Below are 14,028 nucleotides of genomic sequence, written 5' to 3'. Positions count from 1 at the left end.
CTACATACTTGAGTTTCTCTTTCACAACAACCCTGTGAAGTAGGTTAGGCTGAGAGAGAAGTGACTGGCCCAGAGTCACCCAGCTAGTCTCATGGCTGAATGGGGATTTGAACTCTGGTCTCCCCGGTCCTAGTCCAGCACTAACCACTACACCACACTGGCTCTTACACCACTTAGGGCTTGGGGGACAGGGGACCATCTTATTTATGGGGACAGGAGACCATCTTATTTATGTATTTATTTTTCTATTATTTTTCTATGTTTTCTTTGAGAGCTTTGGTAGAAGAGCAGTATATAAATATCCATCATCCTCTTTGTAGTAGTAGAAGACTAGGCCCTGCATAGCTCTGTAAACTTTACTTGTGAAAAACTTTGAAATATATGAACATTTGATGTTCATAAATGCACATAAGCAATTTATATGTAGACATTGCCATAAACACACTACAGCTCATATTAAAGCTGTTGATTTAATCAGATTCTAATTTTAGTTCAAGAGACCTTTTGGCAACATCATAATGATATGGAGATTAATTTAGAAGCAAGTGAATGAGCAACACAGATGAAGTACATCAGCAGCATAGCAATGTACACATCATGAGCAGATCCTTTCTGAGCAGCTATAAAACAATAACCCACTGTCCAGCTCTTCTAGATTATTGCACAAATAGTAGCCATTTCATTTTGGAGGCAAATTCTGCTATTCCCCACTTAAGAAAAATATTAGGTGTACAAATTCTTATGTTTCTTCAGAAAGTAATAATTATTACAGACTTTGTTAACTCAAAAACAGGAAAGACCCAATTAATAAGCATTCAGAGGAAAATGACTGCATAACCCACAATTAGAGGAGATGATACAAGTTTCTAATGAGACACTCCAGCCTTAACAAACTTAAGTCACACAACACCTTCATACACATTCTTAGCAATACTTATTTTCTTTATTGAAGAAGTTACTATCTAACAAACATTGTCACAATGCGCTTATACCTTTTAGCTCACATTTTTAAACTGTTTGCATTACCTGACAGGATTACTAGTCAATGATACACGAAGGGAGTCTAAGAAACTGATAAGTCTTTCATCTGCTGTTCCAGATTTTAGTTCATTTATGAATTCATGTGGTGAAATCTGTCTGCTACTCTTGAAGCTTCCCTAAAAAGCAACAATCACAGTTATTGTAACTAACTGTTACAATAGTTAGTTCATACTTGGCTAACATTCATGGGTAAAGGAATACTCACATTTATCAGTTCACTGCATTTTAGCACATTTACTATCTATAAATTATGTTAAAAACTAGATTAAACATAGCTTTATCACACCTTTCTAGACTTCAAAACCCAAGCTACAATATAGAAGAACAACAGAATGTACAACAGAATCATCTTAGAATTACACCTGGTTAACAATTAAAAAATGAAGCAACTACACAATCAATGAGAGCTAATGCAAGCATTCTGCAGGGCATATGATACATACTTCATAGGATCATACCTCTATCAATTTGAGCTAGTAGCTAATGGGGAACTACAGGTTGTTTACCTGTAACTCTCGTTCCTCTAGTGGTCATCTGTACTATCTGTACTTTTACACCAATGGGCTATGAGCCTGCGCAGAGACCTCGTCAGAACCTAACTAACTCAATTCTCCTGCTTTGGGTGGGAACCATGCCCCCAGCCACTATATATGGCTGTACCATATATACTGCACTCCACATCCCCAGTTACGGAATCTGCCTTCTGTAGACCCAGTGGGGAGGATGGGAGGGTGTGTAAAAGGACAGATGACCACTAGAAGAACCAAAGTTACAGGTAAGCAACTTATAGTTCTTTGATGTTGTCTCTGTCTTTTACACAAATGGGTGCATAAAAAGCTAGCACCCAAGGAAGAGGAAACAACTGAAACAATGTGTAATCTGCCAGAAGTATATATTTCAGAAACAAGTGCATCAACTGAAAATAGACTGCAGGACACTCCTGCCAAACACGGCATCATTCCGTGCCCTGGCATAAATAGCATAATGACAGATAAACAAGTGGGGCGAAGCCCAAGTAGCTGCCTGACAGATAGTGTCCAAAGGGACCACACGATCAAAGGCAACAGAGGCCGACATGGACCTAACCAAATGAAGCAAAGTTCAATTGTTGAAATGATCCACCTAGACATGGACTGAGCAGAAACTTGTAAACCTTTACGCAGTCCATCATACAGAATAAACACAGGAGTTTTCCTCCATTCTGCTGACCTCTGAACATAGAAGGAAAATGACCTCCTGAAGTCCGAACGATGCAACCTGCACTCTGCATCAGAGGAAGGGTTCTGGAAAAAACACAGGCAAAGTGAGTGGCAAGGAAAGATGGAACATGGAAACCACTTCAAAAGGAATTGGACATCCGGTCGGAGTACCACCTTGTCCTTGTGAAACTGAAGTTTCGGTGGATCAACCCTCAGGGCCCATAATTCACTCACCCTCCTAGCAGAGGTGATGGCCACCAGGAAGGCAACTTTCCACATTAGGAGATGGGGGTCAATCAAGGCCAAAGCTCAAAGGGAGACCATAGCAATCTAGCCAAAACCACTGAATGGGAAGTCAGTAGGATCTTCCAGGCCGTCAGGTGCAGAGACCGAATGTCCAGGTGGAGCACCCGTCTCCTCTCCTGCAATAAGGAGAGCGGGGAGGTGCACCCAAGTCACTGCCAGCCACCTCAGAGTCGCAAATGAAGGCCTCCTGGGCCACTAGGGGTCTATCAGGATGGCCATGGCACGGTCCACCCTCAGTTTGCACAGAACCCTTGGAATGAGGGAAAACTGAGGAAACAGGTAAAGGAGGGAGCCTGTCCAGGACAGGGTGAAAGCATCGCCCCGAGAGTTCTTGCTGTCCCCTCCCCTGGAGCAATAGAGGGCACATTGAGCATTGTCCCGAGATGCAACAACATCTAGAGCCGGAGAGCCCCATGTTGCCTCCTTGTCGTGCCTCCTTGTTGATTTATACAGGCTTTCACAGTCGTAATGTCCATCTGGATTGCCACTGAGCAATCAGCAATCACAGGCAAGAAACCTTTGAGTGCATTGCACTCAATTCCAGTGCCCACCTTTCTCTTTTGACAACCAATGGCTGCTCAGGTGAAACCCATCCAATTGAGTGACCTGGAAGGGGATGCCGAAGTTCAGATGACGAGTCTTGGCCCACCATGCCGTGGCCACCCGCACCCACCCATGCACTCCAAACAAGCTGAGTCCCAAGTAGGGTCGAACACATCCAGGAACCACCGTTGAATGACATGCATCCAAAGGCCCGCATGAGGGAGCACATATGTGGTGGAAGCCATATGTCCCAAGGGGCACTGCGCCAAATACATGGTCTGTGGCCCTCCGGTGAGAAAAATGGAGGGCAGCCTTAAGAGCGTTCTTATGCAGGCCTCTAGGAGTAAGACCTTCTCTAGACTGGTATCGAAGATCAGTGCTATAAATTGTATCCTGTGGAACAGCTCCAGCTGGGACTTCTCAAAATTGATCTGGAAGCCCAGATTCTGCATGGTATCTATAACCTATTCAAGAGCCTCCATGGCAGCTTGCCTGGAACTCTCCAGGATGAGCCAACGGTCCAGATAAGGCAGGATCTGCATCCCTTCTTCCTGCAGAAGAGCCAACACCAGGGCCAGGTATTTGTAAAAACCCTCAGTGCCATCATGAGACCAAACGGCAAGGCCTTGAACTGGTAAGTGATCCCCCCAATCTGGAAACGTAGGAAGCAGCGATGCTGAGGGCATATCAAGACATGGTAATATGTGTCTTTCAAATCTAGGGAGACCATCCAGATGTCTTTCTAGGAGGGCCAGTATAGTCTGTACCAACAACATTCGGAAACGCCTGTACACCAGATGCTTGTTCAGGGCCCGGAGGTCCAGTATAGGACGCTGACCACTGTCCCGTTTCGAAACAACAAAGCACCAGGAACAGAAACCGAGGCTCTCCGCGTTTGCGACCATTTCTATTGCATCTTTCAAAAGGAGAGCGGAGACCTCTTTCTTCAACTCCGGAGCAGATGGAGTAGTCATGACCCTAGACCTGGGTGGCGTCCTGCACAACTCAAGAGTGTAGCCCATACAAATGACCTTGAGGACCCACTGATCTGTGGTCACCCTGTCCCAAGTCGCCGCAAATGGAGGCAGGCGGGTCCAAAAGGGCCCACAGTCATTGTTTCTTTTGAAAAGTGTTCGGACGCTGTTTCTGAAAGGCTGGTTTACTAGGTTGAAACCCGGACTTTTATTGAGACTGGAACTTGTTACTGCGAAAGGAACGTTTCGATGAAAACTGCTGTTGCAAAGGGGCTTTCAATTGTTGATAAGGGGACCACCTGGAAAGCAGCTGAGGCTTAGGGGCCAAGAAAGAGTAGGACTTCAGCCGCTTTGGGATTTTCCTAATGAAAGGTGGGGTATAAATTTAAACAATAAATAAAATAATTAAATAAACGACTTCACTGTACTCCTCAGCTTCTGGACTTTCTGTAGTGTGTCATCCGTTTGCTCCGCAAAAAGGCTCAAACCCTCAAAGGGAAGACCTTCAATACTGGTGCGGGCCTCATAGGTCAGATGGGACCAGCACAGCCAGGCATGCCTCCTGAGAGCCACAGATGTGGCTATCATTTTGGCTGCACACTCTACAGAGTGTGTAGCCGAGTAGAGCTCCGGTTTCACAACCTGTACCGCTTCACGGAGAAACGCGTTGGCCACATCACATTTGTCCTGTGGCAGGAGATCCAAAAAGGGGGCCACCTTCTCCCACAAAAAGTGGTTGTACCTGGAATTGTAAGCCTGGTAATTAGCCACCCGCAAGTGGAGAGCCAAAGCAAGTCCAACTTCCTGCTCTCCTTATCACAAGGCACAGAATGACTGTGACCTCTGGACTTCTGCAGAGATGCCTCCACCACAATGGAGTTAGGGGTGGAATGATTCTTCAGGAAAGCTGTATCATCCTGCAGCTGTACCCTGTAGAAGTTCTCCAAGCACCTGTTGGGTTGGGAGAGAGTCGCCAGCTTTTTCCAATGCCCTCGCATGACCACTAACAATGCAGTGTTAAGGGGCAGAGAGGCCGGTACCTTAGCCTCTACATCAGTAAGGCTGAACAAGGGGTTCAATTCCCCTTTGTGCTGCATACCGAGGCTCACGCTCAGGGCAGAGGCCATGCGGGCCACATACGCAGAGTATTGCTTAAGGTCCTCTGACGGAGAAACAGGCTTCGAGTCCGACTGAATATCTAGAGGGAAAGACCTCAGGGAAACATCATCTGAGTCCGGAGAGCCAGGTTCAATCCCACTGTCTGACTTGGGAGGCGCTAAAGAGTCCTGGGCCAAAGCCAGTGAAACAATCAGGGAATCCGCTTGGCTTTCCAAATTGTCAGGTACCGAATCGTCTGGCTCCGCTGGCAGTACCTGGGTAGGTTTCAAAGCCTGAGGCCAAACTGCACCGCTCAGGACAGTCTCAAAGGCACCCCTGAGGAGAGTGAGAACGAGGCCTTCCTTCAGAATGCGAAGGGGGCTTGCACCAATTGCAAACAGTCCCGGCTTTCCCATAAGCAGGTTCCTCTCGGTACCAAGACCCATACCAGGGTTTCTCATAGTCCGAACAGTCCAAACAATAGTCTGCGGGGTAATGTCTATAAACACCCAAGTCTCAGAGCCAAGCACCATAAGAGGAGAACTTGTCCTCAAAAGAAGGGGAACATCATGCAGGTATATGGTACCAATCTGCATAAACAGGCTCACAACAGTCCCAGTCCCAACCAGGCCTGAATTCAGAGGAGCGTTCTTCCGTGTCCCAATGCGTGCTCTGATCCCTAGGAGGGAAATGCTCCACACAACGCAGAGGGGACAAAAGACGTCGAGCCAGTCACGACGCGTTCCTGGCGGGCTTGTCCAGTGAATAAGGATCCTTACCGGAGGTAGCATATCCATGCTCATTGGTTGCTACTGACAGTTCCCAACACGTGTGGGCACGGTCAGGCGTCAGGGTAAGAGACCCCTCAGCCAGTGGCAAGCTAGGCCGAACAGAGACCGAAACGCTCAGTATCCGACAGGGCAGTACCATGGCTGGGCAACCATGGGATGCTTGGTCCTGTCCCAAAGCCAACTTCTGTATCTCGGCCAGCAGGGCCTCTGAAGTAGGAACTGGTGCGGGCTTCTTCTTAGTAATAGGCGGAAGGTGTTGACCCACCAGCGGAGGCAACATTGGCAGCTTCTTCTTCTGCTGCATCAGTACCAAAGAGACCAGGGAAGGGTCTAATATCGCAGGAGGACGCTTAGGCAAGTCGTCTAATGGCACCTACGGGACCGATACCGTCGAGGGGTCTGAGACAGGTGCCACCAAAACCGGTACCGAGGCCGGGAGTTCAAGCTCTGTAGGAGCGGAATCCAATCGCTCCAAGTGCATTGAAGAAGCCACCCTGAACGACTGCTTCAATGATAAGGCCTCCAACGAAGGGAGAGCCAAGTTCCACAGGGCAGCACGCAAGTGAGAAGCCCTATTTTTGAGCCTGTTTCATAAACCTCTGACAGTGAATACAGGTCTCAACAATGTGGGATTCTCCCAGGCAGAGAAGACACTCTGTATGAGTATTGGGGGAAGGGATCTTAGATTCACAACGAACACATTTCTTGAAATTTTTCGTGCCTGGCACAAACACCGCAGGCCGGCCAGCCAGCAAGCTCTGTCCCAGCCGAGACCAGAGCCACAGAGATATGTGGAGGCACTGTTAAAATAAAAACGCTAAGCAAAAACCACTACTGTGTGAAATAAAGAAAATAAAGATAAAGAAGCAGGGAGAAAACAAGAGAATTTGGTAATAGTTCTACTCGTTGCCAAGCGGCGGATTCCACGTTGTCTACTGAAGCGTAGACGACGACTGAGGGGATGTGCAGTGGTGCAGCCGTATATAGTGGCTGGAGGCAGGGTTCCTGGCCAAAGCAAGAGAACTGAGCTTGTTAGGTTCCAGGTCTCTGCACAGGCTCATAGCCCACTGGTGTAAGAGACAGAGACCACGTCGAAGAACTGCACATTTGAAATAGCTGCCACTAACCTCCCTACACATGCACAGATACTATGTTTTCCCCCAACATGCTAGCTTTGCATGTACAGGAAGATTAATGTAGTGGCCCTTTCAAATGTGCCATCACCCACATAGATAGTGAATGTGACAATTCAAGAAAAACATACCAGACTAGATACAGCTCAAGTAAAAGGCAAAATATATCACATTTTAATTCAACATTATTTAAAGCAAATATTATAATTCTATAGCAAGTTACTCTTTAAAAACATAACAGTTTGAATTTAAGTCTGAATGCAAACATATTGCGTGGCATTCAGTCTAGATAGTTACTACTAAGTACCATTGGAATCAATGGGACTAGTTAGATATAACTAACAAGACCCATTAATTGCAGTGAGATTTCATCACAACTAACTTAGTCTGAATGCTGTTCATTAAATATTATGCTTTTTAAATGAATAAATGTCACACATACTATGGCCACTACCAGAGAACCAGCAACTGGCTCCACTCACCTAGTGGCATTTTTTTATTTGTGTTTTCTTCATCCCTATACAAAAATGTTACAGTAAAAACACAAAAGTCACGCAGACTGAATGTGCCAAGTTTTTTTGGAAGATCCTCCTAGTCAGCATAGAGACTTTATTAGCTTGTAAGATAAAGTGTTTTAATGGATATGGCTATCAATATCCCCTTATGGGGAAAGTAATCCAAAAGCTTACTGTACCCCTTTAGCACCCTTTAGTAGATAAGGGACAATGTCTTGAAGGTTGTTGAACACTTAGGGGATTCCCTTCCCTGCAAGCTCAACAAAGACTGAGCAACTCCTCAAAACAATCATTTTCACTTGAAGGGCATTTGGTGGCAATATAAGATTTGGCAAAACAAAGATGGTTCCTAAATACACCTCAGGAAAGATCATCATTAACAGCAGTCAAATAAGTATATGTGGGCAGGGCATTAAAGACAGAAAATAAACCTATAACAACTTGAGGAATTTGCTGTCTCAAGGTGTCACGATAGCCACTGATTTACAATACTTGATTTACAATTGTATTTACAATACAATACTAAGACAGTTCAGACATATCCACAAAAGAGGAGCCTATCAGCCTGATTAGCCATTGCAGCTAAAACAAGCCCCTAGATGCAAAGCAAAGTATCATTACCAATTGTGGTGGGGGTGGGGGGGTGAACGCAGGAGGAGACTGCTGCTTTTAAATGCTGCTTATGAACTTCCCAGAAGCATCTAGGTGAACATGATTTGAAACAAGGTGCTGGACTACAACACCCCGAGCCTGAACCAGCTGTTCTTACAGACTACAAAGAACACTGCAGGACACTGAAGATTTCTGAAATGTAAGGAGTTAAGAACAAAGCAGTTCAAGGACAGTATGGTTCAAGCAGAATTAACTGTTAATCTACCTTAAGATATATACTACTATTTGTATCACTGCAGAGTGCAATGATATGGAAAGGTATAGTTTAAAAATAAGAATTATAAAAATTAAATTTTGTCATATGCTCAATGAAGGGATATTTGATTCTATTATTATAGAACAACAGTTTTTGGACCAGGTTCATAAAACCTTTCACATCCTTCTGCCACAGAACCCATCTCCCTGATAATCTGAATAGCAACAAAAACATATAGCCAATCTGTTTTCTCCTTGTGCTACACACAATTATCATATAAATATTATGAAACACAAATACTTGCTGGATATCCTTACTTTAAGAGTGGTAAATAGGCCTATAGTCCTTCATATTTGGTATAAAATATGCTATGCCAGAGAAGAAAACCCCACTCTTTACAAACACCTTAGTAGACATCACATACTCCACTGGTGTTCAATTTGTTTGATGTTAGCTGCACGTCATGCAGAAGGGGTGGGGACGCAGCAGGAATGAGGCCCTTGCATTGCTTCTAAAGGCACTTAGAGATTAGGGGGAAGGTGCCTACCTATATATTCATCACCACTTTTAGCCATTTCTGTCACTATGACTTAAATGGCATGCTCAGTGCTAACATTAAGTAAACCCCTAAAGGATGTATCTGGCTTTGGGGACCTGGGCTTACCGCTTTAGAGGCAGTACTAATATATTGCATCACCATCTCCTTTTTTGTGTTGAAATCCTTTTCTCTCAATGGAGTTTTCCGATCTTCATTTAAATTCATATCTTCCTAAGGAGAAAAGGGAATACAGGTATTAGACGCCACATGACATCCTCATGAGTGGTCATCACTCACCAATAGAGAAATGAATTCTAAGCTTTTAGCTCAGGCTTAATTCCTCCAAGACAGAGTTGCTCTTGTTCAGTTTGCAATCTAGCCAATTGCTATGTGTGAGTTTATCTCTTAATGGGGTTGCACTTCGCTTGACAGAGATGGTTCATCATCTGGGGGTCCTTCTGGACTCGCGGCTCCTGCTTGAACAGGAGGTGAAGGCCGTGGCCAGGGGTACCTTTGCCCAGCTTTGGCTCGTTTGCCAGTTACAGCCCTTTCTCGACCAGCAGGCCCTAGCAACAGTAACTCATGCCTTTGTTACTTCTTGCTTGCATTACTGTAACGCGCTCTACCTAGGGTTGCCTTTAAAAACTATTCAGAAGCTTCAACTAGTCCAGAATGCAGCAGCCTGCCTCCTCACGGGTGGCCATAGATTTGATAGTGTTACACCTATTTTACAGTTGCGGAACTGGTTGCCTGTTCACTTCTAGGTCCAATTTAAAGTGCTGGTTCTCACCTACAAAACGCTTATGGGCTTAGCACCTGTATATCTCTAGGATTGCCTCTCACGGCCAGTTGTATCCCATTCTGTGAGGTCTTCTCAGCTGGCACTCCTTAGTGTCCCGGGCCCTGGTGTTGTGCATGGTGCCTGGGCCCATAGGAGGGTGTTCTCTGTGGGCACCCCTCTTCTTTGGAACACTCTGCCTTCCCCCACACACCAGATTCATTCAGCCCCCTCAGTGTCTTTCAAGGCCCTTCTCAAAACCTACTTTTGCCAGGCTTTTGCCCTCTGGGTTTTTTAAGATATATATATTATTGTGGTTTTTAAAATTACTGTTATTGTTCACTGCCTAGTCTTTGGAGAAGGCAGTATAGAAGAAATTTATAGCAAACAAATAAATAGGATACAATAGATAGGATCGGGGAAAACTAAGCCGCCATCTTGCCATAGATAGGATTTGAAAAAACAAAGCCGCCATCTGTGCCTATTGCATTTGTTTTTCTAATACTGGCTGAAGCCAGAACTGGCATAGTTTTAGTAGTAGCAGAATCTTAGGAAATACTAGCAATAAATAAATCACTATTTTCTGGTCATCACAAGCATGACCAGAAAAAGGGAAAGATCATACTTCCGTCTCCATCTTAAGAAGCAAGGCAGCAATTTACATATTTTTCAAACGTCACATACTTCTCTGCATATATACATTTAAAATTAATGCTACATTCAGCACAGGAGCTACTTTTGATATTTCTTGAAGTATAGCATAAGCCACTTGTGGTACACACTTCAGCAACAATATTCAAGCCTGAAAGGTCTTCCAGCTTAATCTGCCCAGTCAGTCTGTAGCATCATGTACTTTTCAAAAGTTTAGTTCAAGCAACATTAGGGTATCAAGTCAAAATATATGAACTAACACTGGCATAAATAAGAAAGATCACAGCTTTTAGTTTAGAAAAAAAGAGAAGTTTAAAGAATTATGCATCGTGTGGAGACAAATTTTTCTCCCTCTCTCAACACATCCCATGAAACTGGTTGCCAGGCAATTTAGGACCAACAAAAGGAAATACTTTTGCACACCACACATAATTTATCTATGAAATTCTCTTAGACAAAAATGCATCAAGGACAGGGTCTATTAGTGGCTACTAGCCTTCATGGCGATAGGCTACCTCCAGGCTCAGAGACAGGAAGCCATTGAATACCAGTTGCAGCAGAGCAACACAAGGAGAAGAGGCATGCCTTAACCTGCTGCTTGTGGGCTTCCCAAAGGCATCTTGTGAGCCACTGTGTGGAAACACGATGCTGGACTAGATAGGCACTAAGCCTGATCCAGCAGGGCTGTTTTTATGACGCTTGGCAGAAATGAGACCTTTGTATCAAAGAGTGCAGGTCAGTTTACTACTTAAATTTTCACTCAACTGAATGTAGGAAGTTATTGTTAACCAGGTTTTCCATAACTGCTTTGCTGGGGGGGAAATAATGCTTGAATTGGGCATGCACAGATAATGTCATCAGTGATGTTATTTTGTAGGAAGCAAAGTCCTGCAGCACAGTCCCAACTTCAGTACTCCATTTCAGAATGCATAGCATAGTAGCCTTTTCAACAGAGGCTCTTACCATCATTTTTTCAAAGAGTTCAAGGACCTCCCTGTCTGACAAAGGTCTAGGAATGAAGTCATCTACATCTGCCGAGGTAGAGCAGTCACTAGTTGAAGAATGTGATTGTTTCAAAGGCAGTAGAGTTGGTCTGTCTTTTTTGCTGCCTGGAATTCGTATGCTGGCAACTTTATCAAACTGAATAAAAAACAGAACGAGAATGCACCAGAAGTTCAAATTTAATCTATAAATGTGACACACAACAAGTTGTCATATGTGATAAACAGTATATCTTTAACAAGTTAAAGATCAATTAAAAACTATAGTACTGTATACCTTTTTATTCCTATTAGGCTTAAGGGAAGAAGCTACCCTTGATATTTCCAGAAAAACTGGCCTGATCCAATTACATTTCACTCTGGCACACTTAGTCATTAATGGGACCAAATAATGGAGAACTTTTGCTGTAGAAATGAAAAGCTTTGATGTATGACTAGACAGTAATTCCAGAATTGTATTTGCTTCTTCTGGACTACTAAAAGAACAAGATATTTTTCTGCTTCTTGCTCCAAGTTCTGCTCTGAACTGCAGTATGTCCAGCATGTGACATACAACAGCCAACTCTGAGGGCAACACAATCACTTATTAGTTGCACAGAACAAATGGCAACTTATGCAACAAGTATTTAATAGCATGTGGCATTTATGTACACAAGTTCTTACAAGAGTGAGATGAAATGCGCCTGTACTAGAAATAGCAAATGCAATGAGACTTCAACATCTCATGTTGCAAAAACTGTGCTGAACTAAAAGGAAAATGTTGCTTATTTAAGCTAAGCATGCCCCCCACCCACCCCCACCCCGCAACCTTCTGTATTATGAACAGTAGTACTACACACCTTGTTGATCTGTATTACAAAAACAAAAATTCAACTGCCTAAACATGTGGCTTTTTGGCACTGCATATTCTCATTTCTTGGTCTATGAAAGGTTGGCACCTCTGCAGTAGCTGGCCATTGGAATATACTAGTTTGGTTCAGATATAAAACATCAAACAGCAGCGTGGCAGCATATGAATGAGTCTCTTCTTCTTTCATGGAAAACTATAGTGACTATCAGATGTGATCATCAAAGTTTTTCCCATACTTTTCTGTGAGCCGTTTTCTGTTTCTAAAAATTCATTGTTCCATAAATTTGATTTATTAATAGTAAATTGATGCAAATGCAGTATTAAGCAAGCTTGGCACTTTCAAAGTTTTAATTCATGTAATTATCTCCAGGAAGTGTGTGAGTGTATCTACAATATGTGTTCTTAATTAAGTATTCCAATAAAAATAATGACTGACATCCAGACAAATGAATCACCTGTGCTTTGTGAGAAGTTCAAGTGCTCATGATGGGGTTCCATGTTACACATACCAATGCTGCCATGGGGAAAGGGCACGAAATTCAACAACCTTCACATGCCTTGGAAACATTCATTGCTTCATAAATTATTTTCCCGAGGGTCGCAAAGCCCTCAAACATATTTCACATGCCACAGAGCACTTGCGAAGGAAGGGGAGGTTATCAAACACCGCCACCCGCATGTAAGATTGCCACTTCTGAGTCAGCAAAAGCCTCTGAGAACACTAACGTTGCCTTAGTCTGGATGTCTACCAGTTTCTTCCAACATAAAGATTTGAATTTGCTTCAGCATAACATTTAAACCACATTAAATGTCTTCATAGACTTCCCACACATACACACGATCCAGCTTGCAGTTCAACTACTTGAAAACTGAGATATAGTGTGGGAAATTAATATGGTGGGGTTTTAAAACTAAATGTATAGGTCAAACATGCAAAATCAGATCACTATTTAGGGCATCAGGAAATTTTGCATAACAACGTTTTCTGAGGCTTTTACACAAATAAGGGAAAACTGCATGGGAAAACTACGGCTTTCCCACACAAGAAAATTTCCCAATTCAAACATTTCCAGAAAATCTACATCTGTTCGCTATTACACATAAACTATGCAAACCATAGTTTACCTGGTTTGGAAAATTGGCCATAGAAGAGCAAGTGTACGAGGTCATGAAGGGTTGAGGAAGCATACAAGTCCATGGCTCATTTTCGTAACAGCAAAACCATGCTTTGGCATTACATCTGAACTGAGCTGCTATACAGGAAGCCCTCTTTATTAGTGAAGGTTCTGTTCTCGCCTTAAGGCATGAATATGGAAACCACAAATAAAGAAACCTTACTCCATGGGAATCCAGGGGTTAAGTTCCTCACATCATGAAAAGGGCCAAACAAGTGAGGGGGCAGGAGGAAAAAGTGAAGAAAAGCACAGTACCTCACCCTCCAACAATGCCACCTCAAACCCGAATATGAGCCAAATTTTGGGCAACTATGCACCATTTTATTTAAAATGGCTACAAAATGGCTCCATGCTGTAACTGAAAACGACACTGCAAGTCATTTCTAGGCATTTCCAGCCACGGTAGATTTGATTTAAATCAAATAGATTGAAATCACGATTGAAATCACTAGTCAGTAAGACTAGATTTAAATCATGGTTTTTTTTACATAAAGACTCATTCTTGCTGGTATAATCTTAATATTTACAACCAGATGAAGGTTTCATTTTTGGTCCTCTTCTAGATAG

General features: G+C 43.4%; 1 protein-coding gene across 3 annotated transcripts in view; it reads right to left on the bottom strand.

Annotated features, from left to right (window-relative positions):
* DIAPH3 (diaphanous related formin 3) overlaps window positions 1-14,028 on the bottom strand; it is a 248,685-nt gene that overhangs the window by 222,861 nt on the left and 11,796 nt on the right. For all 3 annotated transcript variants that reach the window (XM_053311038.1, XM_053311039.1, XM_053311040.1), the window contains 3 exons: window positions 11,399-11,575; window positions 9,133-9,237; window positions 1,027-1,157 (listed from right to left, as the gene is read on the bottom strand). In XM_053311038.1, coding sequence (XP_053167013.1) covers window positions 1,027-1,157; window positions 9,133-9,237; window positions 11,399-11,575 — 413 coding nt within the window. The remainder of the gene's footprint in view (window positions 1-1,026; window positions 1,158-9,132; window positions 9,238-11,398; window positions 11,576-14,028) is intronic.

The sequence above is a fragment of the Hemicordylus capensis genome, chromosome 3 (assembly GCF_027244095.1).
Source record: "Hemicordylus capensis ecotype Gifberg chromosome 3, rHemCap1.1.pri, whole genome shotgun sequence".
NCBI lineage: Eukaryota > Metazoa > Chordata > Lepidosauria > Squamata > Cordylidae > Hemicordylus > Hemicordylus capensis.
The sequence above is the reverse complement of the archived record's forward strand: the minus strand, read 5'-3'. Positions and strand labels throughout refer to the sequence as shown.